General features: G+C 47.6%; 1 protein-coding gene across 1 annotated transcript in view; it reads left to right on the plus strand.

Moving 5' to 3' along the window:
- Window positions 1-27,895, plus strand: part of FLT1 (fms related receptor tyrosine kinase 1) — a 220,809-nt gene that overhangs the window by 185,736 nt on the left and 7,178 nt on the right. Inside the window, exons 19-29 of the mRNA XM_021678191.2 lie at window positions 2,135-2,267; window positions 7,303-7,407; window positions 10,788-10,901; window positions 11,690-11,778; window positions 15,402-15,558; window positions 15,985-16,082; window positions 16,794-16,916; window positions 18,462-18,573; window positions 20,109-20,208; window positions 25,863-25,968; window positions 26,238-26,380. Coding sequence (XP_021533866.2) covers window positions 2,135-2,267; window positions 7,303-7,407; window positions 10,788-10,901; window positions 11,690-11,778; window positions 15,402-15,558; window positions 15,985-16,082; window positions 16,794-16,916; window positions 18,462-18,573; window positions 20,109-20,208; window positions 25,863-25,968; window positions 26,238-26,380 — 1,280 coding nt within the window. The remainder of the gene's footprint in view (window positions 1-2,134; window positions 2,268-7,302; window positions 7,408-10,787; window positions 10,902-11,689; window positions 11,779-15,401; window positions 15,559-15,984; window positions 16,083-16,793; window positions 16,917-18,461; window positions 18,574-20,108; window positions 20,209-25,862; window positions 25,969-26,237; window positions 26,381-27,895) is intronic.

The raw sequence follows: 27,895 nt of genomic DNA on the forward strand, positions 1-27,895 counted from the left end.
GTGGGAGGTAAAGAGATACAGGCCCTCAAAAACTATTTCCATGTGGTTTCTGTAACCGCAAGTGAATTCCTCATTGATATGGACTGGATGTTACCCTTTTACCCCCACGCCGCATAGGTCAGCGTTAGAATTAGAGCTAGCATTGATGGATGCTTACTGTGTCCCAGGCCCCGTTCTCATAGCTTGACGTGGATCATTTCATGCAATATTCACCACAAGCCTGGGAGATAAGCACCGTCATTATCCTTATTTCGCAGATAAGGATACCAGGTTTAGAGAGGTTAAGCGACTTGCCAAGGTTAGGTGCTGGTCCAGAGTTGATCTGTGACTCAGAGCCGGGCAGCCAGCTCAATGCCTGGGCCCTGAAGCACTGAGCTATGCAACTTCCGTGCCTAACACCTAGTAGCTGCTCAGTGTTAATGTCAATTGAAAGAATAAATATTTGTCAACTAAGATTCTACTATCCGACTCTCCTCCAGCCCTTCCTTGAGGTTTGTCTGGTGTTCCCTCTCATCTGCCTTATTGAGATAAACCATAAAATTCCATGGGGAGATTATCTTTCATTGCCTGATCCCCTGTCTCTCTCAACACCTCCACCAGCCTCCCCACGTGTGCTCCCAAAACTGACACGTTCCTTGCTAGGCTTCAGCTAGCCTGGGCTCTTTGAAGATTGGAGGTTTTTTCTCACGGCCTTGGCTATATTGGACATCAAAAAGTATAGTCCTAAAACCTACTCACGTGGCTTCTCTAGTACACATCCAGCACCCTGGGAGAGGAACTTGTATTCCTTCCCAGACTCACACGAGGGTCTGATGGGCTGGCCCTCACAGATTAGCACCAGTGGCAAATGCAGCTCGTGACAAATGTGCTCCGTATCTTTCTCTGGTTTCCACTCGCCGTGGAGGCCAGGCAGATCTTTCTGCTTTGAGCTATTTGTCACACATTTTAGTGATAATTTCTAGGAGAAGGAGACCGATTGCAAGTGATGGATGAGGTGAGCGGTGACAGCCCAGAACAGGGTGAGTAAGAGCTGAAGAATGCGGGCGAGCGTGAAATGGTGTGGATGGAGAGGGTGACTTCTCTCCTGAACTCTGGTCCTGCCTAGGGAAGGGCAATGCAAGAGGGTTCCAAAACTCATTGAAATGAAGTTGCTGTAACTTCTAGGCAAGACTTACCCAAACCCACCTTATATGGGTAAGCAGCCTTCTTTTCTGAACTGCCCATAGAAATGCCATCATCACTTCTACATTGAATCAACAGGCAATAAATTCATTGATGGGAATCTAAGACACAAAATGTAAATCCACTTATCTATGCTATGAAATAAAGGATCTTTTCTGGGCTTGATGTCCATTACCAAGATAAAATAAGCACCTGAAGGCAGATGCCCGCCTTACTTATTTGACAATCCTACTAATGGCCAAAGCTCAGGACATGGCTGTGTTGAAGTCCCATGCCTTATAGACTCCTCGGCCTTTGAAATAATCAACTTCTATTTCTTATTGAAGGTAAATCTTATTCTGTTCTCACCAACGGATCCCATGGTGTTTCTAGGTACCTGCAGCAACCAAGGGGCCAGGCCTTCTGAGTATATTTAAATACTTCACATGAAATATGCCTCTCAACTGTCCCAGAGCTCCTGGGTTCACTTCGCCACCTCTGGCCCTTCTTGCAAATGCGGAAAAGCCACAGTCACACTTCTCACCGTTGGCCTGGCTTGTGACGTATATCCCTGCTTGTACAGATTGGCCATGGGAAGTTATTTTCAGTCAATTATTTGGAATGATTTTATAAAAATGCTTTGCATGTTTTGGGGAAGGACTATCATCTGATCATTGTCTAAGAACAAGCAACAAGGTCACCGACCATCTGGGTGCATATTATCTGAGACAATATGGCGGAACCAGCCTACAGAAATGCGGCGTGAGAAGAGTAAGGAGTTATTTAATGGGAAGTGTGGTGTACATACGTGTATGCGGAGGGGTACTTTCTGTACCCAACCGCACGGTTTCAACCAAATGAACCAAAATAGCAGCAGATGCTGCTGGGTATTATTTTAAATTGGGTATCCAGGGTTTTTTAAGTTGTTTCCTTGTTAGTGACTTTGAGATCTCTTTCTTTCTTTCTTTCTCAGTCTTCTTCTGAAATAAAGACGGACTACCTATCGATTATAATGGACCCAGACGAAGTTCCCCTGGACGAGCAGTGTGAGCGGCTCCCTTATGATGCCAGCAAGTGGGAGTTTGCCCGGGAGCGACTTAAACTGGGTAATGTATTCGTCCAACAGATTCCTAAACCCACACTGAGCGCCTACTGCCTACAAAGCACTGTGCTCCGAGGGCTGCGAAAGTCACCTAGACTCGGGATTCTCCCCTCCAGCTGCTCACAAAATGGCAAGGGAGGTGGGCACAGAGGTAAATAGTTCTAACAGAATGCTGGGACGGCAGTACAAAGGCACGGGGGAGGGGCACCTGGGGGGCTCAGCGGTTAAGCCGCTGCCTTGGGCTCAGGTCATGATCCCAGCGTCCTGGGATCAAGCCCTGCATTGGGCTCCCTGCTCCGTGGGGAGCCTGCTTCTCCCTCTGCCTGCCGCTCCCCCTGCTTGTGCTGACAGATAAATAAATACAATCTTAAAAAAAAAAAAGGGATGGGGGCACCTGCTTTTTCTTGCAACAGTCTCTAAGCACCTGTCTGAGCAGCAGACACCCATCTAAGCCGTGGGGGGTACAAAGGTGTCTGAGTGTGCTACCCCAAAGGGTGAAGGAGATCGCCGCAGAAGGAGGTAAGTGAAGGGCAGGGATCAGTGCCACCACAAGGCTTACAAGTACAAGCACTCCTAAACAAGGACATTTTTGAGGACTTAGAAATTTGTGACACAATTCAGGATGGCAAGGAACAGCACAGCCAGACACGTGGAAAGAGCCTTCAGTGCCCCTTCGAGGCTGTGGGTCAAAGAACCCCTCGGCACAAATCCATAGACTATGTACGTGGAATTTCCCTGGGTGTTCGAAATGTCCAGACAGAGAAGAAAGTCCCAGGGGTCATTTAAGTTGCATTTTTGAAGAGCAAGGACCACTGTTCCTGCGTAAACATCAGGCAGCTGTGCTTTCCTCCAGCTCAGCGTCACAACGCAAATTAATCTCCATCCTGGGGTAGTACAAAACCAAAGAAGCTTCTATGACTCTTGCCCAAAATATTTGGACTGTGGCTTCTGAAAAATTTCTACTCACTCCTGTGTATGCCAGAATCATTAATAGTTGGAACTAGCAACAGAGATCATGGATCCAGCGTTCCCAGATCTTGTCACTCTCGGCGAAAGAGCCTGTTGTTCCGAATTCGAGGGCGATGCCTCCCCTCCCCCGACAGGCAGACTATCTTGGAGTGGGGGTCTGGCAGGACGGAGAGGGAGAAATGCTTCTTCTTCTTGTTCTCTTGGGCCTTGAAATGACTCTGCTTACATTTCTTCATACATGAGAAAGAATACTTGGCCCCAAGAGTATGTTCTGTTTGGCTTGGGGAAGAAAATTGGAAATCAGTGAAAAGCTGGAGAGACAGGCAAAAGCCAGCAATGGCTGCTGACAGGGGGAAAAAAATCATCTAAATTTAGAGTAGTTAAGGGCAGGTGGTACACTAGATGAGTTCCTTCTGCAAGTCTAAATTATATGGCAGCTAGCCCAGCCCTTCAGTGACCTTGGCAGGGAACTGGGATAATTTTCCCACAACCGTAAGCCATTCTCAGGCCACATTGCTTTCCAGAGTTATTAGTCACAATCAAACATCCCTCTTCCTGTATAGGACATATGAGCTTTTCGTCCCATCTCTTCACTCCTTCACCTAGTATCCCTGTGCTCGGTATCACATTGGGGGCCAAGCTAATCCTTCCATCAAATTTCCCCTGGGGCCTCTGTGGGTTTAGATAATCCCATTTCAGGAGGTTCTCCTTGTGGAAGATCTCTCTTACGGTTCTTTCCCTTCCTGGAGTTGCCAGATGTTATGATTTGGCTCATGTGCACGTGAGTGTCTTTGATGGGTGAGAGAAAGGGGGTGAAGTCAGCTCACTCTGTCTTCCAGTGCAGAGCGCGACGGCAAGGGCCAGAGGAATGTTACTCCTACCAGCATGGGAGCAGAAAGGCCCAAGATTTGGGGGGTTTGAAGCCAAATAAATGACAGAAAGTAATCTGAAGTAATGTCTGGCAAGTGAAAGTAACCAAGACTATGGATGGTTGGAGAGGAAAAGCTGGTTTGATGGGCAGAGTTACAATGGGGCTATAAATACAAAAAACATGCTGTGTAGGGAAATACACAGACAAGTGGCATCTGATTTCAGCTTGTTGTACTCTGTTGGTTCCTACTAGCAGCCCTGTTGAGACAAGTCAGCATTTATGGTACCTGATAGATAGATACAGTAGGAGTTCGGGTCAAAAGTGTTGCTCCCATTGAAATGCCTGAAATCCGGGAAGAACGGAATCTGTTTTGTTAGTGCTTCCTCACTAAACCTAAGGGAGAAGTCAGCTCTTACAAATGTATCACAGAAGCTGGGATAATGTCGGACAACGCAGCTTTCTATTGCAAAATAAAGTCAGAATTACCTAATCTAGGAAACTATACAGGGAACGTGGAATTTGCAAGGGGACAGCACCTGGGCTGGTGTTGCCTCTTAGAAGACCAGTGCTGCCGGGCACTCTCCCTGGAGTGTCCCAGGGACACCCTGGCCAGTCAAGGACATCGTTGAAGGAGATTCCAATAGCCTTTCATTGTATGGCAATGACCTAGCACTTTGACGAGCCAGTTAGTGGCATGTGGGTAACACCAAGGAGGATTTTAAGGGAAAAGAGGGATCGGGCAAGGTCAAGCCCAGGGTCACCGGGCTCCCCTGAAACTGGAACAGTGGGTCTGCCAAAGGATTCCAATGCATCAGATGATTAAAGAGCCCATAATAGCTTCGTGCTGTTTTATGAGGCAGCAGTCAGCTTCCAAGAGAATAGATGAAAAGGCTGAGGGAAGCCAAGTGAGAACGAGCTTATTCTCACTGACAGAAGCAAAATCCCCAAACACTAGTTAAAATCAAGTGTGTTGTGCCGGGGTGAAGAAGGGAATGCGTGGGGCTGAGGCTGTGGAAGGGAAAAGGATTCTGCCTGCCCCCAAACAAAGCAAGAGTCTTCACGGTATGTGGTATGTAGGAGATGTCCTAAGAGAGAGATTACCTGGATATTTGTCAGGCTCGGGACACTTTTCCTATCAGGCACAGCAGAGGGAAAACGTTTTTTGCCCTAAAAAAGCAAGGAATGAGCATCCAACCAAAATGCACCCATCTTTACAAGTCTGGTAGCTGCCAATGCTCTTTCCACGCATGATTTCCACATTCACTACCTGCAGGGTCCTCCCGAGGCACTTTTATTTAAACCTAGAGTCCCCATTCTGGTCTATTTCATGGACAGTTTTATCTGAAGAGGGAAGCAGAGCCCATATCCCTGTCCGTGGTGCCCGCTCTGGGAGGAATGATCTTTATCAGTCGCTACCAGTACATGTGAGAAAAAGCGTGTAATTTCACCAGTGTTCCCTCCTAACGAAGAGGGAGTCCCCAGGAGACAGCTGCAAAGAGGCTCTTATGATCGCATCGGTAATTGAATTTTTCCTGTGTCCTGACTGGGTGCCTGGGGTGGTTGGTAGTGAGGGGACGATACTAAGCAGAGCCAGGGTGATGTCATCTTTGTTACTGAGTCACTGCACATAAAAGTATAAAGTTGTAATATGATAAGGAAGCAGGAAAGCTTCGTTATAAGCTTTGTAAGAATCTTAAAAACAAACAGACAGAAACCTATGTCTTTGGGGGGGAAGGGATTGGAGTAGAAGGAAGGAAGGAAGGTCGGTTGGTTAACTCACTGAAGGCCCCTTATCGGAACAGTCGTCTGAGAAAGACGACTAGGCTGAGAGAGGAGGGGTTGTGTCAAATTAACATTCTAACTGCCAGGATTTACTTTTGACCAACGGCATTGTGTTGCTACTTTCCCCCCCAGAAGAACCAAGCGAGAGTGACTTCTTTGGCTCACTCTTCCTTTTTCCACATCATGCTTGAGGTGTACTGTTTCTCTCAGTTCTATTTGGCTACCTGCGTCCTGATGGTGCAAAAGAAAGTGCCCTGATATAAAAAGTAGCTGAGGTATTCCGGGGGGTGGGGGGGGTGCTCTCTTCATGGAGCATCACCTTCATGGTCTCCAACCCAAGGGTTCCTCTAGGTCCCCATAACTGTACAAGACTTGCTCACAAGTTCCCAAATGGCTACTCTTCCTTCTGCACTAAGGCACAGGGGGGCCTCTGTGCACCAGGTCCTGAGCCCGCTTCTGGGAAGATTCAGACGTGGTTATCACCCCTCTGAGTCAAGTGGTCTCATGCAAGGGTGAGGAAAGAAACATGTTAACAGCGGTCACAGCAGAACATGACAGGTGCCATGAAAGAAACCTGACTTTGTTATTGCATTTGGCAACCATTTCTCTGTGGCTTAAACAAATTGCTGCCAGTGGTTGCTAGGCTCATGTGCTGAACCCTGAAGATGTCGACATCGTGTAAGGGCATGGTAGGATAGCTGGAAGCATTTTGCCTGGCAAGGAAGGCTGAGAAATGATTTCGTGATTTTTGTGTAGCTATGGGGCATTCTCAGAACCGATAGCAGTGACTGTCATTCTGTTTCTTCCTTTCTGCCGAACACAGATCAGAAGAGAGGCGCCTGGGTGGCTCAGTCGGTTAAGCATCTGCCTTCGGCGCAGGTCGTGATCCCAGGGTCCTGGGATCAAGCCCCACATGGGGCTCCCTGCTCAGCAGGGACTCTACTTCTCCTTCTCTCTCTCTGCCCCTCCCCTGTCTGGCGCATTCTCTCTCTCTCTCTCTCAAATAAATCAATAAAATCTTAAAAGAAAACAGCTCAGAAGAAATGACCTCAAGAGGCAAGAGAAGTGGCTTAGGTTAAACAAAGGGAAGTCTTGGTAGTAATGTTGTTAAACAATGGAAGAGACTCCCCAGGAAGATTTGGTGAAGAGGAAACTAGTCACCCACCCAAACCAAATGCCTCCCAGGGGCCCAGTCTCGCTGCAAGGGACAAAGGCACCTCAGAAGCCCAGTGAAGAGGTGGAAGGAAGATACCCAGAAACATGTCCCTTACTTTGACTCTTTGGGGCTCAGTTTATTGGGGATTCCTTTCAAAGTCTACATGGCTCACATATGCACATAGGATACTTTCTTCCGGAAAAAGACTTAACCTCACCCTGCTGGCTTGGCAAACAAACCAATGTCTTCTTTTCATTGCAGGCAAGTCACTTGGAAGAGGAGCTTTTGGAAAAGTGGTTCAAGCTTCTGCATTTGGCATTAAGAAATCACCCACATGCCGGACTGTGGCTGTAAAAATGCTGAAAGGTATGGGTGTCATAGTTTGGCTTTTAGCGGACCGGTTGCATTCCCAAAACACTGGTACGAGCTAGATATGGCCTAGGTATAGACGCAGCTATTTCTGCTTGGGTCACATAACGATCTTGCGCTGCTGGAAGCATCCTTGGCTTCAGGAGTTTTAGATCAGGCCCGTGAGAGCTCAGAATAAACGTTGTAAATGACACAACCCAGCACTGTCCACGAGAAAACAATTTCTGTCACCTCAAAGATCTTTCTCCTCTCCCATCGTGGGCTCTAAAATACTAGGGACTTAAGCTCACTATAACCACAGGTTCAAAGTTTTGGAATGATCCATTATGACCTTGTAATGGGAAATTAGCTGTGCATCATAAATCCCAAAGGCTTAGCTGGGGCTTGACCTAACTATAAAGTAAAACTATGAAGCTGGAATAATTGAGATCCTCAGAAATCTAAACTATTTTATACTGTTAGGTCCTACCCGCAAAACATTTCCTCTTAGAAATTAAAAAAACCTATCTATCTATCTATCTATCTATCTATCTATCTATATCTTTCTCATGTTGAAAGATACTACCACTCTCTGAAGCACGTGAGAAGTGAAGTCACATGAATCACTTTGTGATTCATGACTACCACGAGACAGATGAAAATGAAAATACGTGAAAACTACATAAATCAGACATCTCAAAGATGCATATTTCTTTTGAAGTATGGAAAATACTTCATTTCTTCATTCATGATGGAATATTCATGTCATTTTGACTCATTTTCAGATTCCAAAACCCAAAAGTACTGGAAACCCAAAGGGCATTTTTCTAGCTTTCCCAACTCTCCGAGATATGACCAGGGGCTCCTGAGGCATGGGAGGCCATGAACCCAGCCAAGCAGATCCCTAGGAAAGGCTCCAGGAGAAAGGACCATTTGCATAGGGAGATTTCAAAGCACTTCCTTTCTTCCAGCATGGATGCCAGCATTGCAAGAGCCCCATGAAATGATATCTTCTACCCCAAAAGGCTGTCCTTGTCAGGCAAAGTCTCTGATAAAGCTCTTCAAGGAACCTGACCGTTCTACCAGAAAGTAACCAGAGAAGGACTCTTATACCCACGAATCAGGATTTCTGCTCAAAATGGACTGCCCAGATGATGGCAGGCCTTCCTGTGAGAATCCCTGCATTCCAGCACCCTGCCCCGCACCCCGTGCCCCAGATGCTGAAGAGAAGGGGCATCAACATGTCCTCTGTATGAGAAAGCACCAGACTAAGTGCTTTCGTGTGTTAGGTTGAACCACATGAAATTGCCATTTTTCTTATTTTTCTCTCTCCAGCCTTTTGAGGTAGATATTATTTTCCCAGTTGGCGGATGAGGAAACAGGGCTCTGAGAGGTTAAATCGCCTCTGCAAGGCCCCACAGCTCACCAGTGCAAAAGTCAGGGTTTGAGTGCAGCACACCCCCCCCCAACCCTCCCCCACACAGTGCTACCTAAGAGGGGCTGCCGAGACCTGGCCTCCAGGAAATGGCCCGTTGCTCCAAAATCCTAACATGGTCCTAGCCCAAGTTATGGAAGCAACCTAATATCCAACCTTGAACGAAGTTGAAACTCCGTCTGGAAGCATCTGCTTCCTCAGCTGGTCCCATTTCCCTGTACTACCACACACCATCTCCTGGAGAGGCGGGTCTGCTGCCCATGCTTGTCTATTGTCCACCCAAGATAACACCTGCCTGTAAATGGAACAATCCGAGGAAGAGAGCTTGGTTTTTTTCCCCTCTGTGCCGAAGGGGCATAAAAGCATGCAGGGACTGATGAGTTTGAGGGGGCTGATGCTGACTTGAAAAATTTTAAAGGCCCCAAAAATGTATTCTTTGTAATACAGAAACAGCGTTTGCAATATCTTTATAAATGCTTATCTTTTTAAGCCATGAGCCTGGATTTTTAAAAGATTGCCAAATCACCCACTATATAAAATTCCTAAAAACCATTTTCATTCAGCTTTCTTGCTCGAATTGGTTGGCCATCTGTTTCTAGGAGAAACTGAAAAGACAGAATGTCAGACATAGGCCGTGAGTCAGAAGCTCCTTCAAAGTGCCCTTGAGCAGAACCTTTAACCTTTTTGGGCCTCATGCCCATGTCTGAAATGAGAAGAGTATTCACAGTGTTTATTTTTCTAACAAATATTTGTTGAGCATCTACTGTGAGCCAATCTCAACCCCGTTGGAAAGCTTCTAGTGTTTATCTGGTTATTACTTAAAAAATAATTTAAAAATGATTTGTGCTTATGAAATACCATGCACATGCTCTGGCCATTTCGCAGACTGTTCTACAGAAATACTTGCATATGTGTACAAAGATTACACATTGGCTATCTACTACAGCATTATTTGTAATGGCAAAACACACACACACACACACACACACACTAGAGACAGTTCGAATGTCAAGAATGCTATTCATCAACTAACAAGAAATGGAAAAAGTCTCTGACATATTAAAAAGCAAATCTTAATAGAAAGGATTCCATTTATGTAAACAAAACAAAAAGACCTTTAAGTAGGTATATATGTTAATAAATATGTAGCAAAAAGTCTAGGGAAGTAAGCGGTTGGAATGACTTTCACTTTTTACTCTGTATAAATCATATTGTTGGAATATTTTACAGCAAGATTATATGACTTTATTTTTTAAATTTTATAAATGCCTTATAAATTAACCAATAAGAAAGACCCCCCCCCACCACCACCACCAAAAAAAGAAAGAGAGAAAACAAACAGAACAAACTTAATGTAGGCTTTAGACTCTGCTAAATCTTAGAGTGATGTTGTTTATCTCTGCGAACGAAGTTGAAGTCAGATGCTTATGGATCCTTACAACTCAAGATAACCCTGCAGACTCCAGGGAGGAAAAGGTTATAGGGAGAAAATAACACATTGCAAAGATGTTTACAGAAGTGGCCATTCCACTCTTGCAGACCCCTGGTGCTCCTTCTTTGTAACTCTTCAAAGAGGGGCAAGTGAGAAAAAGAGGGGAGGTGTGGGCACATCCCCGGTCTGGAAGGTTCTTGCTGCGCCTGGTTCTGCCAAGCGGAAGCCTTTGGAAGGCGCCTTCACAAGGTGCCCAGCTCTGAGTCAGCGCATTGCTGAGCAGACCAGTCCACCAAGAGGAAATGCCCAGTGACTAACCCCACCACTGCTTCTGGGCCTTACTGTAATCAAAAGGATGTTGGAGGGAGGGAGTAATGAAAACAGCCTGGAGACCGGGCCCTTCTGCAGAATGTGGGGAAGTTAATGAAGCAACCGGCTGAGCATTGGCAAACATGGAGGGCAGGAATGCCGCCTCCAGCGGAAAGAGCCCCATTGTCCTGTCGCCCTGACTCTTCCTTGTTTCTCACACAGAGGGGGCCACAGCCAGTGAGTACAAAGCTCTGATGACTGAGCTCAAGATCTTGACCCACATTGGCCACCATCTGAATGTAGTCAACCTGCTGGGAGCCTGTACCAAGCAAGGAGGTAAATGAGGAGGGCCTGCTCCCTCTCCCGAGTCACATGCCAAGAGCAGAGTCGGATATATAGCTCCTTCTCCCCGTTCCTCCTCATCTCCTGAAAAACGGCCTCTCAGTAGGTCCAGAGGAAACAATTTTCCCATTTATGGAAAGGCGCTCCCATCCTAAAAATGCCTTTCCTGTACAGTTAACTGAAAGTTTCTAAAGAGAAGGATTCCCTTTGAGACCTCCTTCCAGGGGCTCCAGGTCAAGTGGAGAGCATTTTTCTCTCAGGATGGCTTTGAAGGAGTGTGGCCAGAGCTAAGGTAATGGATAGAAGGGTGAGCTTTCCTTGAAGCTCCACATAAAGGAAGGAATCACTACTGGTGGGATCCCAGGAGGAGGGGATGTGAGGGACAATGAGAAGGGCCCTTCCCTTCAGACAGGTTTTACCCGCTGGGGCAAGTGGCTGGGACAGGGCTGTGGTCATGACTCAGGGCTCCAGCATGTTCCTGAAGACCTTTCTGTCTTCCCCTGTGGCAAAGTTAGCACTTGGGTATAGATGTATGATCACTGCTTAAGCCAGAAAGAAAGGTGCAAAAGACCTGTGCACATCGGTGTTTTCCAAGGTCAACAAAACTAGTAGAGATGAAGGGTAGTCGGGAAGACCCTACATGTTGGGAGTAGCAGTGGGTACAGAAAGCAGCTAAGGGCTGGGAGACCCCAACTAGAGTCATAGAGACCCAGCCGTAGGCTGCCTGTTTCTCCATTGCCCTTGAGAAGTGACAAGTGATAAGCCACCTGTTTTGCATACAGGGCCCCTGATGGTGATCGTTGAATATTGCAAATACGGAAATCTGTCCAACTACCTCAAGAGCAAACGAGACTTATTCTTTCTCAACAAGGTAAGGAATTTAGGGGTTGGAGGTTTAGGCGATAGCAGCATAAAGCCAGAGAAAACTGTATTTTTCCATTAATGACTAAGCCTAAAACCCAATCTCTGCTTCTTTTTCCTTCCATGCTAATATACCACACTTTTCATGGGCAGCACAGAGAATATGTAATCCTAGCCTATGAAGCGACAATTAGAGGTTACAATTTCGAGTCATCTACCTAACTACCTATCCAAGCATCTTGATCATTTTCTTTCTTTCTCTCTCTCTGTATATACAGACACCCACACAAGTCACTTAGTTACTTCTTTAAAGAAGATGATAGCAAGTATAATTGTCTCCATTTACTAGAGAAATTAAGGACTCAATCAACTGAGTGACTTTGCAGTGAACATGAAGCCAGAGAAATTATTTTCTCCCCTTGCTGTGCCCTTTACTTCGCCTTCCCCAGACCCACACCACCCATGTCAGCCCTGTGCGCACACAGAACCAGCTTTACCCACTAAAATAAAACCACGTAACAAAAGGAACATGTAGGCTTAAGTCCTGAAGGCAGAGATTATTTCATGGAGGAGAAGGTTTAATAAAATTTCACCAGTGTTGTGTCCTTCTCTGGGCCGGAGCGGCTTGGAGAGCGATGACTCAACATTATTACCTGATAATCAGCAGTGTTGGTGATGAGTCTATGCAGTGTGGTGATTAAACACACAGACTCCAGAATCAGACATCCTGGGTTTAAATCCTGTCTCTGTCACTCAAAATCTGGGACCTTGGGCAAGCTACTCAATCTCTTGGTCTCAGTTCCTTCCTTTATTAAATGGAGGTAAAAACAGAACCGAACTCATGGCATTGTTGAGAGAATCCCGTTTTTCACTGAGCTAAGCACTCCAGAAATGTTAACTATCCTTGTCATTATTGACCCACTGAGAGAGAAGGACTGGGAGAGTCCAACTTAATGCCACTGATCTATACAACCTGTATGATGGATAAAGTGCCGCACATCCAAGAATTACGCCCATCTGTTACATGGACAAGAGTATTCACGGGACATACAAATAAGAACCACTGGACAGCTGGTCAATTCTCTCATCCCTTCAACTTTGACCCAACCAAAGACACAGGTGGTCTACCAGACTTGGAAACATATATGCGAGAACATGTTGTCTCCAATTTTAAACCATGCCCTCCAAGAGTTAGAACCTTGAAGCTGAAGGGGCACATGACTGGCTCAGTCAGTAGAGCATGCGACTCTTTATCTCAGGGTCCTGAGTTCAAGCCCATGTTGAGGGTAGAGATTACTTAAAAAAAAAAAAAAAAAAAGAATCTTGAATCTGGAAAGGACCTTGTGTTCCGCTAGTTCACTCTCTCACGTTATAGATGTGCCCAGAAAAGTCAAGTAAGTGATTGGCTTAAGGACACTCCCTTACTCAGAGGTGAAGTCTGGAAGAAAAGAGCCCCGCTCTCTTGACAACCCTTGCAAACCCTTCTGTGCATTATGCTGGATATGGAAAGCAGGGTGGGGTCGGGAGGGGGGAGAAACCATAAGAAAAAGGGGAAAGTGGTGGCCCGGGTTGGGAGCAGTGCAAAGTCCCTTCAGTCCTGAAATCCTGGACTTGCTTCAAGAAGAACTAAGGCGGCAGCATACCCCAGGGACCTGGGCAGGATGGAACGTTTGGGTTCGTGCGTCCTTTGTTTAGAAAGCTCTGCTTCCTTCTCTGGCTATATTTAATGATTCGCCTCCCTGTTGGTGGAGCTCAGTGTTTTCATGGAAAACACATGGCTGTATTTCATATTTGGAACCTAAAGGAATATAAAGAGAAAGTGAAGGAAAAACCGAAAGGCTAAATAGAAATGGGATATTTCGTTTTCCAAATAAATGCAGCAAGATCTCTCAGTACTATTTGTAATAAATGCACGGCCTTCTGCCGGAGTCCCGAAAGTTCCATACATCCACCTTTATTTAACAGTGGTGGTTACCAATAAGCAAAGCTGAACAGAGCATTGATTGAGAGTCAAGGAAAGAATGAGGGAGCTTGAGTTATGGCCCCTGCAGATGTGTCTGGGGCTGTGACCACTGGGAGGATGAGGAAGAAGGTGGCCCGGGGAGCAGAGAGCGTGGATTGTCCTGGGCTGAGCCGTGAGCAGACCTGTCGAGCACTTTCCTCCCCACACCCTTGCCAGTGCCTTTTCCCTGCTGCCTTGAGGCCTGAGCAGGGGCCTTGTGAAAAATCCAATTCCAGGCCCCAACTGAGCAGAACCAACTCTAACTGCCTCTGGGAGACACAGTAACAAAGAATTATAGTTTACCTCTTCTCAGGTAGGTCACCTGGGGTGCCAGTGGGGGTCTGCCCTGTGGCCTGCCTGCCCCACTGCAGGGCTCCTGCGGGGCTCTTGTCAGCAGGCAGGAGGCTGGTACCCCCCAGCCTGAGTCTGTCCCGCTCTCCCTGCTGTGGCTCCCTCCGCTGTCCTCTGCTTACTCCCACTGCGCCCTCTAGTGGAAGGATCTCTCCTGATTTGTGACATGTCTAGGAAAAGCCAAGCAAGGACGTGGAGCCTGGTGAGTCCCGCACTGCCTCGCGCCGTGCAGGTGCATCAGGGGATACCACTGAGCCCCAGTCCCTGTCAGCCCCTTCCTCAGTACTGCCAGCTAGCATGACTGAGCCCAGGTCCATGCTCCACCAGCACGGAGTCACGAAGCCACTGGGGGCACCAAATTTGTAGTGTACAGTTATTAGGTGAATTACCAAAGATGATAAAAATCTTTTCCGGTTCCACACGAACACCCAGAACCAACACCTCCTTTCCTGGGAGGCCAAACATAATAAGATGGAGCTTTCCCAGTGAGGAAAATGAAACCCAAAAAAGGAGGTAATTTGCCCAATATCCCATAGTTAATGAAAAGAGCCAGATTACACACCAGGGCTTGGATGCCCAGCCCAGGATGAAAGGCCTTTTCTGCCCTTATTAGGATTAAACTGGATCTTTGTTTTGAATGGAGGGGAGACAAAGAAATGTTCGTGTTCCCTCCTTCCTCAAAGAAACCAGAGAAATCAATAAGTATGGCCTTCTCTCCTTACTCACAGGGATTATGCCAAGTGAAGCCCCAAGTCCACTAGGGATTTGTCTCTCTTATTCAGATCATCTTTCACAAGATGGTGTGTGGTATGGAAAAAAGGGTAAAAGGCATGGACTGGAGCTGGCCAAACCTGGGTTCAAGCGTTGCCATTTACTACTTGCCTGTGACTTTTATTACTCACCTCCGCCGGACCTATTTCTTCATGTATCAGCAAGAACTACTTCATAAAATTGTTACAAAGACTAAATGAGAAAATGTACCTAAGAGTCTTAATACACTGGCTCACACCAAGCAAGCGCTCAGTGAATACCAGCGACTGTTAACATTTCTTTATCCTACCTAACATGCTATCTCGAAACCCACCCAAAAGCCGAACAGACTCCAGAACCCCATGAAGAGCCAGGCACCTGAGCACCATGGGGCTCTTGCCACCAATTTACCACCCGTTTTGTGCAATGACATTCTCCCAACTCAGGCGCCTGCCCGCATGAGGGATTAGTTTCCCTCATCGCTGTTCTGAAACTCTCTTTCCTCTGTGTCCTTCTCGGTCGGTTCAAAGGATGCGGCATTACACGTGGAGCCTAAGAAAGAAAAAATGGAGCCCGACCTGGAGCAAGACAAGAAACCAAGACTAGATAGTGTCACCAGCAGCGAGAGCTTCGCGAGCTCCGGGTTTCAGGAAGATAAAAGTCTGAGCGATGTTGAGGAAGAGGAGGGTAGGTATTAATTCCTTCCTGTCCTCGCAGTCTGAGATATTTTTACAACATACTGTGCATCTCTGACATTTTTTTCTTATTTATCACCCTAATAAACATCCGTGGGAGACTTGAAGGGTAATGTCGTGAGGAGATAAGATTTGAATTAAGATTATTTACAGAGTTACTAATTTTGACAGGGAACTGTGCAATTGTCTCCCCTCAGGGCTTTTTGTCCAAATGGATCACCCCCCACCCCCATGCCTGGGTAGAATGGGCTGGAGGCCTGGAAAAATCTCTGATGTTCATTTTGAAACTCCAATGCTCTCGAAAATGAACTCTGATCTACTTGTTGGTTTTATGTTTTGCTAACATTGTTCCAATAAACTGGGATTTGGTGGAATAATAAGAGTCATTACAAACAGTTATGGTTTTAATGCTTTCCAGATTCTGATGATTTCTACAAGCAGCCCATCACTATGGAAGATCTGATTTCTTACAGTTTCCAAGTGGCCAGAGGCATGGAGTTTTTGTCTTCCAGAAAGGTCAGCCTTGTCTTTTACTGCTTTCCTTCTTTGCCAAGCCTGGACACGTGGGTGTTATATGGACACACACTCACCTTTGCTCTAAATCCACCCTTCCTAGTATTTGCTTATACTTACATAGAGTAAACATCACACCAAATGCCTTAATTTGTCCCGATAGGATGGAGGAGCCTCGGATACCAATGAGTAGAACTGGATTCTAGGGGAAAACCTCACCAGATTTCAAACTAGACAAACCTGGTGACCATTCTCCACATTGCCCTCTGGCATATTTTCAAAACTGGCCAGAATCTCAGAATACACAACTTCTCCAGAGAGCTTCTGTTAATTCATCCATGTGGAGTGCTCCACGAAACCAGATCATGATCTGACCTTGGCAGCTCAGGATTAAAGGCCGGAGGTGGGGGGAGTGGGGTGTTGCTCACGGGAGACATCAGTGCCAACTTGGTTTACCAGGTTGCTGTCCTGCCCAAAGGTGGCAAAGCGGACTTGGGGCATTTCTTGGCTTTTGGGCCTCGGGGGGCCTATATTTGTAAAGAAATGCCTTCGTGTTTATGGTCACCCCATGGGCTTTGGAAGTCGCTTCCTTCATGTAAAGGAAGCATGTGAAGTGGATCCTCCAATTGAGAGGAATAAGGACACTGAAAAGGCACAGGGAAATGGTGGGTTGAATTAAGGAAATGCATTGATGATGCAAATGTTTCATTCTAGTGCATTCATCGGGACCTGGCAGCAAGAAATATTCTTTTATCCGAGAACAATGTGGTGAAGATTTGTGATTTTGGCCTTGCCCGGGATATTTATAAGAACCCCGATTATGTAAGAAAAGGAGATGTAAGTCAGTGCTATGTTTCTTTGACTCATTTATACCCTGTCATCTTTAAACCTCAGACCAAAGCCCTTGGTAAATATTTACACACTCCCCGAAAACCATCATGTGCTTTCTGTGAAGACGAGCAGCCCGCATGGGCTGTATACCAGAGAGCCCTTGTGTGGGGCTCAGAAAGACCCCCATCTCCTGTTCTGTTCTTTCCCCCATTGCTGGCTTGGTACCTGTCCTTTTGGGCAGCACTGCCAGAGCCTGCTAACCTGAGAAATGTTCCGCGGGGGCCTGGGAAGACCGTATCATCGCCTCCCTTTGACTCCTGTGGGAGTTCCCTGTACCGCTGTAAAGAACAGCCTGGACTCTTTCCCTCAAATAAACCCTGGTGATTGATTCAGCAGGTGTGGATATCTCAGGAAAGCGGGGGGAGGGGATCAACCTTATCTCGCTGACCAGGAAATGGCTTACCTCCCGTGCCTGCCTTCCCGCCTAGCATCTCCCTGCTGGCTCCCACTGGCTTCTCTTCCCTGCTTGTTTTTGAACAGTGTTATTTTGCACCTTTGTGGGTGACCTCCTGTGTCCTCTCTTCTCCAGCCAGAGGGCTGAAGCTGGGTCTGGGTTCTGACGATTACTCTGGGAGCAGTTCTCACACTTGAGCAAACACACACATCACCTGGAGGGCTTGTTAAACTCTAATTTACTGAGCTCCACCCCCCCCCCCCCCAAGATTCTGATGCAGGGAGTCTGGGGGCGGGGGCCTGAGAATCTGCCTTTCTAACGAGTTTCTAGGTGCTGCAGATACAGCTGCTCCCAGGACTAGACTTTGGGAACCACTGCCCCACAGTGTCTTTTTATAAAAGGAGAACAACAAACCTTCCTCGGGAGCGCGGATTTGCGAAGTCTGTCCCTATTTTCGGTCATCTCTGTCTCTTCTGGCCTCTCCTGCTTCTGTCTCTCTCTCTCTCAATCTGTGATCCCATACTTCCTGTCAACTCCCATGCATCTGCAGGGCAAGGCCTAACCCACTGGGACTCCTGCTGTCTGAAGAGAAGGAAGATTTCTCTGCACACTGGAAAACCAGCCAAATGGTCTCCTAGATGCTATCTATCACCTTCCTTGCTTCCAGTGCCTTTGCCTGCTCCCCTGATGCAGTGACTTTCAAAATTCTGTCTTTTTTACATAGCAAGGCCTTTCAAAGTCCTCCTCCTTCCACACCAAGAACCAAAACCCTGAAAATCATGGATTTTTCAGTATGTGTCCTAATTCAGATCATCCTTTTCCAGGGCCTTGTAGAGCTCACGCCTTTGGGGGAGAAGGGCTTCTTCAGAGTTCTGGAGGGACGACATGCAGGATACGTGGGCGGGGCTCACCAGACAGTGACTGCCCTCTCTTAGAGGGACACTGTTCTACGGGTTTCCTCCATTTTAGGAAACCGTAGCTGCTCTAGGAAATGACTTGTGGGCCAGGTGTTGTCGGGGAGGGGAGCCCATGGGCCTTGGGTGGAACATGCTTTGTTTTCCAGTCCTTCTGCTCAAGGACGCCCTGCCCTTTTCTAGACTCGACTTCCTCTGAAGTGGATGGCTCCCGAATCTATCTTCGACAAAATCTACAGCACCAAGAGTGACGTGTGGTCTTATGGAGTACTGCTGTGGGAAATCTTTTCCCTAGGTAAATCTGGGGGGGGAGGAAGGGATCAAATACATGGCCCAGAACCAAAAGTCTGCATCCTCTGTCGAGTGTCCTCCGGGTAGACCCACCCTTGAGATCAGCCTCTAAAAGACGCCTGTGTCCTTGTAGAAGCTCACATGAGGAGCAGTGCACGCGTGTGTGCCCTGTATTGGAAGGATGCTCCGTACCAACACGCACGGGGCGGGGTGGGGGGGGGCACGCCAGCATCACATTAGCCAGTCCGACTACTTTCTCTCTCCTATGTGCCTTCTCCTAATTCCTCAAACTCCCCAATTCCTAACGCCCTGCCCCTTCCCTCTCTGCATCACCCTGCCCCCAGAATTTCTCCGGAAAGGCCCCAGCAAGCACAGCTCGACGGGCGTCGGTGTTAGAAACCGGCTCCAGCTCGGATATTAGCCCAGTTAGCCCCAGACGCTGGTTTACATAGGATGAACAATGGGAACACCGGTTGTATTTATTCTGCTTCCAATAACATCCACGATGGGTGGCTAGAAGCCCTGTTCAAGGCCCCAGGCCCACAGATGTGCACAGAGCCCACATCTGCACGCAGACACACACTGATGCTCCGAGGCCTCCCAAGCGTGGGGTCTAGCCAACGGTCTTTCGGACTTTGCCAAAAATTTGCCTTTCAGAGCAAATAAAAGTCACCCAGTAACATCCCTGGTTTCCTGTAATGTGTGAAAACCATTCCCCTGCTTTCGATGACAGGCACCTGTTGCTTCCAGTCCTTGAAAGCAGCTTGGCGTCGGCAGTGGCCCCACGGTGACACGGTGCCAGAGCCGCACGCCTCCCAGCTGCTTCCTAACAGCAGCAAGCACTAGAAAGTGCAGACAAATGCGGAGACGAGATCCGACGTCTGCAACAGGGCAGGTCGGGAGGCCTTAGCCACCCCGGGCTCCAGCCAAGCATCCCCCTCACAGGAAAGGTTACGTGGGTCTCCTGGATGGGAAACCGGGCAGAGGGCAGAGTCTGGGCCCCTCTTGGGCGCGCTCCCCGTTCAGCCTCACCCCAGAGCTCAAGGCCCCCTTTCCCTCGGGTCCCTCACAGCAGCCAGTCCTCCAGTTCTGTGAGGCATTTACAAGAACGTAGGGAAGTAAAGCATTCTCACGGAGGTGTGAATGATCCACGAGTATCTGATTCCAGGTCCACTGGCGTCTTAAAAAGAATCTCAGTCACCCCAGGTAGGAGTCTCTAACGATGGGCTTTCTTTAGAGTTCCTTGTGTGGAGAGGGGAACCCCCTGCAGAGGACACCCCTTCTCCTGAGGTGGGAATGGCCTGTGGGCATCGGACACCCAGCACCACAGGACCGACCAGGCAAGCCTGCGCTGCTGGAGGGGATCTGCTGAGCCTCTCCGCAGCTGGTACTGGCTGTGGATATCCATTCCCATCACTGGGGACTTGGGACTAAGACATCAGTCTAAAGGGAGGAGGCAAACACGGACTCGCTCCCCCGTGGTCTTCCGCACCCCAAAACCGTGATGTACCCTGTGCTTCTGCATGCTGTCTCCTGCAGGTGGGTCTCCATACCCGGGTGTGCAAATGGATGAGGACTTCTGCAGCCGCCTGAAGGAAGGCATGAGGATGAGGGCCCCTGAATACGCAACTCCTGAAATGTGAGCCCCCAACTTCCTCCCTTCCCCACCCGACCTCGGTCTTCCCACCAGCACACCTCCAAAAGGGGAACGTCCTGCCGATGATGTTCAGCCCCTCTTGGGCCCAGCTGTGCTGGGACTATTTTCTAGAAGTGGGACACATTATCCCTGACCCATGCCTCCCTATTTCCCCTCTTGAGCACGGACATGCTTTTCAAGGCCATTAGCTGGAACTGAAGTTAGAAATTGAGCTTCTAGGTATGAATGCCAGCACACTGAACAGACCACCCAGGCACTGAATGCAAGACCTTGTCCTCCTTCACAAAGTGGGAGCCAAATGAACTAAGCAGCCGCAGGGATGAAGGCTAAAAGCCACTATGGACCAGCCAGCCCTCCATTCACGCTACAGACCCATGACGGGGGGGGTTCATGTGGAATTCAGGGGAAGAGGTGTAGGAGAGGAAAAGGGGCATCTCCCGAAGGAAGTAGTAATCCTACTCCCCAGAAGGGTCCATGGGCATTAAGACTTCTCGAGACTCATTTTGGGAATTGGCAGCTGTGTGGAGCTTTTCCTTGAGGTGGATCCCTGCTGAGGATCCTAGGACTCTAGGCTCCACGGGAAGGCGTCCTCCATCGTGCAAATGCTTGCTGGCCTCCCTCAGACACTCTGTTTCCCTGAAGCTTTGTGGAGGTTTTGAACTTTGAGGCCTAAGCAGGAATGTGATGACACTTGCAGTTCTGTCGAGCTGCTGACGAGGACTCGGACCTCCCCAGGGCGGCACCACCTTTCCTGAACTGGCAGGCGGCCCTCCCTGTGCTACCCACACAATGGGGTCTTGTCAGAAGCCCTGGGATGGCCTTTGGGGAGGAGTCAGAGGGAATGAAGGAAGTAAGGGCTTGGCCAAAGTGCAAGGTTGCTGTCTTTTTCCCTCACCATCTGGAGACGAGGCTAGGTCAGAGCCCGGACGAGGGTGGGAGACTCGGGCCCATGAAGGCAGCGCTGGGGAAGAGCAGGAGTGCAGAAAGGAGCTAGGTGCACCTGTCCTTGTCGGGCCTGTGTGGGGTCTGGTCAGGGAAGTCCGGAGACCTTGAGGCAGGGCTCCTTTCGGAGAGCTGGGAACGGAACTAGAGTAGCCCCCAGGACGACATTTGGGCTGTGGAGTGTGGAAGGCATTGAGAGTTTTAATCGCTTGCTTCCTTTTGCTTGGTGGAGAGGGGCAACAGCTGGGAGATCTGGTGTAAAAGGAGATTACTTCGCACTTCACGGTTTTCTAAGTGTTTCCCCCCAACAGTTTCAGCTAAAGCTCGAGGGGCGGGCAGACAGATGTTATAATTCGAATGTGAGGAGTAATGAAACTAATCCTCTCAAAAGTGAAGTGATGTGTCCTCCGTCAACTAAGTAGCAGAGGAGACGTTTAGAAGCCTGTCTTTTGGACTGATTTCCCTAGATCACAGGGCTGTTAAATTATAGATACACCCACATTCCTAATATGTCCACTCATGCTTTGAATAGTTCTTCCACTTTTCATATACTCTGACAATCATGGGACACCTGGGTGGCTCAGACAGTTAAGCGTCTGCCTTCAGCTCAGGTCATGATCCCAGGGTCCTGGGATCGAGCCCTGCATCAGGCTCCCTGCTCAGTGAGGAGTCTGCTTCTCCCTCTGCCCTTCAGCTCCTGTTCGCTCTCTGTCTCTCTCTCAAGTAAATCAGTCAATCAAACAATCAATCAATCTTAAAAAAAAAAATCTGACAATCACAAGACTAGTTCTCAACTAATCATAATAATTGCTGTCATTACTAAGTAACGCTTAATATTTATTAACTAAACAGTTATTTAGTGCTTAAGTGCCAGGTGCTGTTTTAAGTGCCTTTTAACCCATACTAACTTACCTAGTGCTCATCACAACCCTATAAAGTAGGTACAATTATTAACGCCATTTTACAGGTGAGAAAACCGAGGCACAGAACATCTAAGTGATCTGCGACACTGCTAATAAGTTTGTCTGAGCCCAGAGTCCACAACACCAGGCCACATACCTGCAGGGTCTGTTCTAGTCCAAAAGGACACTAGATTCTAGTCCAAAAGGACGCTAGAGGTACAAAGTCATATCAGCTTTGGACTGAAAACCCCCTTGGACTTTATCAAAGCTTCTTCACGTTAACCACTCCCAGGAAACCCTTGTATCCAACGCAGCCTGTAGACAGAAGGATGGTTCCTCAATGCTGGGGAGTTCTAGAAATGGTGAAAAGCAGCGGCTTTGTGAAATGTTTGTTCAGAAGCCTGGAATCCAAACGTTCAGCCATTCTCAAGCATTCGAGAGCTGGTGGAGAATTGCCTTCTTGTTTGCTCCACAGCGGGAAGGCCTGGGTGGAGGACAAAGTGCAGCTCTTGGAACTGGCCTCTGTGACCTGAACTTGGCCTAAAGTGGCATGCACTTGGGGGCTTGGGTGATAGCTTGAAAAGGAAGCCCTTCCCACAGCTGGTTTCAAGGAGGGCTGTTGGGGTGGGTGCAGCTGGTGTCTCTTTACTGTGTTCAACCTGTTTACTTAGTGATGTAAACTGTTCAACCCTGAGTGGCTGGTTCCTCGCCCAGGGCCTGTTTAATCAGATGTCTTTCAATAAGGAAATAAGCAATGAATGTTTTGATTTTTTTTTTTCTTTTCCTTTGGTGTTTGCGGAGATGATTTTGCATTGGATTTTAGGCAAGAGGAATGGAAACTAGAAATCGGAAACCAAGAATCAAAATAAAAACAGCAAGTAGTTGTAGGTGGTCCCTTTTGCTAGTTTGGGCAGAGAGAAGCCAGGGTGAGTCCTGCTCACAGCGGCTTTTGGCTCAGCAGGGAAAGGGTGCTGGCTGAGAGAAGCCGGGGCCCCCAACAGGACCACCCCCCCTTTTGTGGCTGGTTCAAGCCAGGCTACCTTTTATACGTTATCAGCGTATATACATTGAATGTCCTTCCAACAGCCTCCAAGACTGCTCATTGCTAGAGCTGCCTTGGATGAGCAGGCCTCAGGGTGGTAGGATGGAAGCGGGCCAGCCTTCATCACATCACAGCCAGCGCATCGGGGGTGTGGGACCACGGGCTTCGTCCAGTGACCTCCTGTCTCCTTGGTAAACGTTTTTGCACCCAGCTCAAAAAATTAGTAAAACGTGTAAGCTTCAAGTGAGCGCCACGTAGGATTGTGCAGACTGGGCCACTTCAGACCTCTGGCCACTAGCAAGCTGGGCCAGGTTGCCTGACCGGAGCAAGTGCCTGGAGCCCTCGCTCTGAGGCTGGTGGTCAGGGATAGTCAGGGACGTGGGCCCTGCAGCCCCTGTCCTAGGTCTCCCAGACAGCGGGGACAATGGCCCCAAGTGGGAGAGCCCGGGCTCCTCTCCTCACTCCGAGTTTCCTGTGTGTCTGCGCATTGAGCCTCGGTAGGGTGGTCCTTGACATTGGCCTTCACAGCTCTCGGGACCCGTTGAGGCCCACCACGCCCCCTGGGAGTTAAGTAAAATAGGTACAGTAGAGGAGATACACGGGCGGGAGGGAACCAGAATCGTCTTCTGAGAAAAGCCTTGATCCATCTGTCTGGACAAAGTCAGGAGAATCTGTGATTCAGACAAGTGATCTTTATGAGCTCCAGTCCCTTAATCAAAGACTTAGGGTATGTGCTCACTGGGTACTCAGAACCTCAACTTCACCATCCAACTATTCGGGGAGCTTGCTTTTGAAGACCAGTACCCACGGAGGGTGTCTGAAGACCACATGGGGCCATCCCTCCCCTGGGGACCAGAGGGGACACACCCCCGCCCACAGAATTGTTTTTTCTGAGTGGTACTTTTGCTCTTCAGGCTTTGGTTAAAAGGCAAGGTACAAGACAGTCCCATGAAGTCATTATTTCCTAGATGGAAATTACACTGTTGAGAGGCGTCTAGGACAGCTTCCTTTTGGATTTCAGTTCTAGGAATAGCCGTGCTTCTTCCAAGTAACTGGTCTGTTTTTAACTTTTGCCTTATGTGCATCACGTAATTGATTATCCCTTCTTTTCACCAGCTGCCTGGGAGTTTAGAGCCCCGCCTCCATCCAACCGCTCAGAGTCAGGATGCACATTTTGCAGATTAGCTTTGCCTGTGCTTTTGCCTTTTTTTATTCTCCCTTCCCCTGATATGCTTTTCTCTTTTCATAACCTTCCTATATTCCTGCTGTCTCTGTTGGTCACCTCGTCTGTCCTTTGAAACAAATAGGGAGTTCCTTCAGAGACACTGGGAGCAGCTGGGGCAGACTGAAAGCACGGGTCTAAGAAGTGGCGGGGGGGGGGGGGGCGCCTGGGTGGCTCAGTTGGATAAGAGACTGCCTTCGGCTCAGGTCATGATCCTGGAGTCCCGGGATCGAGTCCCGCATCGGGCTCCCTGCTCAGCGGGGAGTCTGCTTCTCCCTCTGACCCTCCTCCCTCTCATGCTCTCTGTCTCTCATTCTCTCTCTCGCAAATAAATAAATAAATCTAAACAAAAAACAAAAAAGAAGTGGCAGGGGGGCGGCGGGGTTCTCAGGCTTTTTTCAGGCCTGGGTTAGGAACACCCAGGTTCCAGCACTGCAAGTAATGCCTGCAATGTGGCTTAGGACTTGATGGAAGGAGCCTTGCTATCTCTTCCCAGAGACCAGCCTGACTGCCTTATCAAATAATGGAGTACTTGTATGGAGGCCCTGAGCTAGGTGAGGGGCACGGAGATGTGGTCCCTGCCCACATGGCACTAACAGCCGGGTTCTGATCCAGTTCCAAATTCTGAGGCCATTCAGACTTTGCTCCTACTTGGTCAGAGTCCTTCTCTAGTCCAGATGATCTTCTGAGAGAAGAGATTGCTTACAGTAAACATCTCTTGAGAAGAAAGAGCCCAAGGAGAGTAAATCTGTAAGCCAGTGTGTGTACAGACCCCTGGCGTGTGTTCTTCTTGGGGGAGGGGGGCAGGGTTTGGGGGGAGGGGGCAGGCAGAGACCTGCATCCCCTCATCCCCTCAGGATCAAGGGAAGAGCCCCAAACCTTTCCATCTCCAAGGTCAGAGGAGAAGAATCATAGAGGAAGCCCGTTGACATTTAAGGATGAGATTAAGACAAACGTTTTCATACGCAGAAGCCCAGCCTGTACCTAGTGCCTTGAGAGGGGTGGGAGTCCAGTTTGTAATGGCGGCTTTGAAATGCTGGGGCTGGCAGAGGGAGAGGGGGTCAGCCACATGCAGGAAACCTGCACGCAGCCCAAGGACCAACCCACGCTACACAAACGCTCACCTTTTGGAAGGGACCGGAGTCCTGTACACAATGCTTTCTCTACCCTGCTGAGCTCAATCATGGAACCGTGAGGCCCTGGACATACCACATGCGTCTTAAGAAACCTGAGTCGATTTTTTTTTTTTTTTTTACAGCCTGAGAATATAACTACTACAAACAATTCACCCATGGATATTTGTGTCTATGAGACCTTTTACCTTTAAGGGACATTGCCCTGCTTTTGACAGTGAGGGGAGGAGCTCTAAACTGCATACCTAAGAGCAAGTCAACAGTGGGGCGGGGCTTCCTTTTCCAGGAGCCCTGCTTTATTCAAGAAGAGCTCCATCACTTTGCTGATGCATGTGGGGCAATTTACACAATTACCACCGGTCTCCAGCTAGTTCTGTTGTGCTTTCACCCAACAGCTATCAGATCATGTTGCACTGCTGGCACAAAGACCCAAAAGAAAGGCCAAGATTTGCAGAACTTGTGGAAAAACTAGGCGACTTGCTTCAAGCAAATGTACAACAGGTAAAGCTGAATTTATCTAGGATATCGGAAGACCCAAATGCCTTTGAATATAAGTCAAGGGGGTGCTTTATTTGTTTTAAGAGCTATTAATAGCAGAGATTAGCAGTTAAACGTGTGTGTGTGTGTGCGCGCGCACAGTGCAGATGCACAATTATCTTCCCAAAACACAACAAAGATTGTGGAAATGACACAGTTGAAGCTGACATGTTTCACAGACATGGGTTAAAATAGAGATTTATACAATTAGAGCTCTATCTTTGGTATTTTAGGACGGTAAAGACTATATCCCACTAAATGCCATACTGACAGGAAATAGTGGGTTTACATATTCATCTCCTGCCTTCTCTGATGACTTCTTCAAGGAAGATACTTCAGCTCCAAAGTTTAACTCAGGAAGTTCTGATAATGTCAGGTAAGATTTCTTTCTTTCCCTAGGCTTGTATTATAAAATTTTCAAACATTAAAAAAAAGTCTACCTCCTAAATTCAACCATAGTTAACATTTTGCCCTATTTTGTCTCTATTGTATACACTCTATGTGTATTTTTTTTTCTTTTTGCTGAACCAATTGAAAGAGAGCTTAAGGCATTATAACATTCTACCCCTAAATCTTGTAAGAAGGTCGTTCTCCTGTGTTACCACATCAAAATTATCACACCAAAGAAATTGATAGTTCCTTAATATTATTAAATATTCACCTTTCCATAAGTTCTCCAAATATCTTTTATACCTTAAGAAAAAACAAAGACAAACACAGGATCCAATCAAGAATAACACATTGCATTTTCTTTTATTCTAGGATACTCCTACATCTTTTTTTCCCCCCCAATACCTTTTCTTTTCGTAAGGCCTTAGATAAAACAAACTTTTTTTTTCTTACTTGACACACTAACCTCTGTCTCATCACTGCAGAAGAAGTTGGAGAAGGGATAAGGGGAAAAAATATTGACTGAGTGCCTCTACTGGGTGCTAGTGGGGTGGGAATCGGCTCTTGAGTACTAATGGTTACAGGTTTATCACACATGTTCAGCACTAACAGTTATACATGTATTAACACATCATTCCTAGTGGTTATACATGCATCCCACATAAGTCCTAACAGTTACATATGGATGTTCATCACTGCTAATGGTTCCATGTGTATCATACACACTCGGTACTAATGGGTACACAGACATGCGCTGTGTGTAGTCTGGCCCTGTGTAGGCTCTTTGTGGACATCAATTCCTTTAATGCTCAAAACAATACTATACAGTAGGTATTATTATTCCTGTTCCACAAATGGGGACATTAGGCTCCATGGGAGATAGCTTGCCAAAAATGGTGTGTCTAGAAAGTGGCAGATTGGAGTTTGTAACCTAGGTATTTTGATACTCCCTCCATGCCATTAGAATGATTTTTAGGATCTTTAGACTATCCTGTGGGCCTTCTAGCATCTTTATCTGCAGAAGGCACAACCCTACAGCTTTGGCCTCAGTTCGGCCAGGGGAGGCATGGCTAAGGGTTGGGACAGTCCAAAAGACTGACAGCCTTCTCTGACAGGCCTAGAAGTCCAGTGGCCAGCCCAGATTTGTGGTCATGGGCTATAGGTCAGTGGCACTGCTCACAGTTCACAACCAGCCCAGGAGGCTGAAACAGATGAATCACCCCCATTTTTTTTTTTTAAGCTAGGAAAAGTAGCTGGGATTGGACACATTAGCAATATCTGATTGTATCTCTGATACATGATACATGTATCAACACACCACTGAGTCACGTTTTTTTTTTTTTTTAAGAAAACTAGCTGGGATTCACCCATTTGAATGAATCACCTTTTTTTTTTTTTTAAAGGAAAAAAAAAAATACCCAAATTTTTTAAGATTAAAAAAATCACCCATTGAATCACCCTCCCCCCGCCCTTTTTTTTTTAAGGAAAACTAGCTGGGATT

This window comes from Neomonachus schauinslandi, chromosome 3 (genome assembly GCF_002201575.2).
Source record: "Neomonachus schauinslandi chromosome 3, ASM220157v2, whole genome shotgun sequence".
Taxonomy (NCBI): Eukaryota; Metazoa; Chordata; class Mammalia; order Carnivora; family Phocidae; genus Neomonachus; species Neomonachus schauinslandi.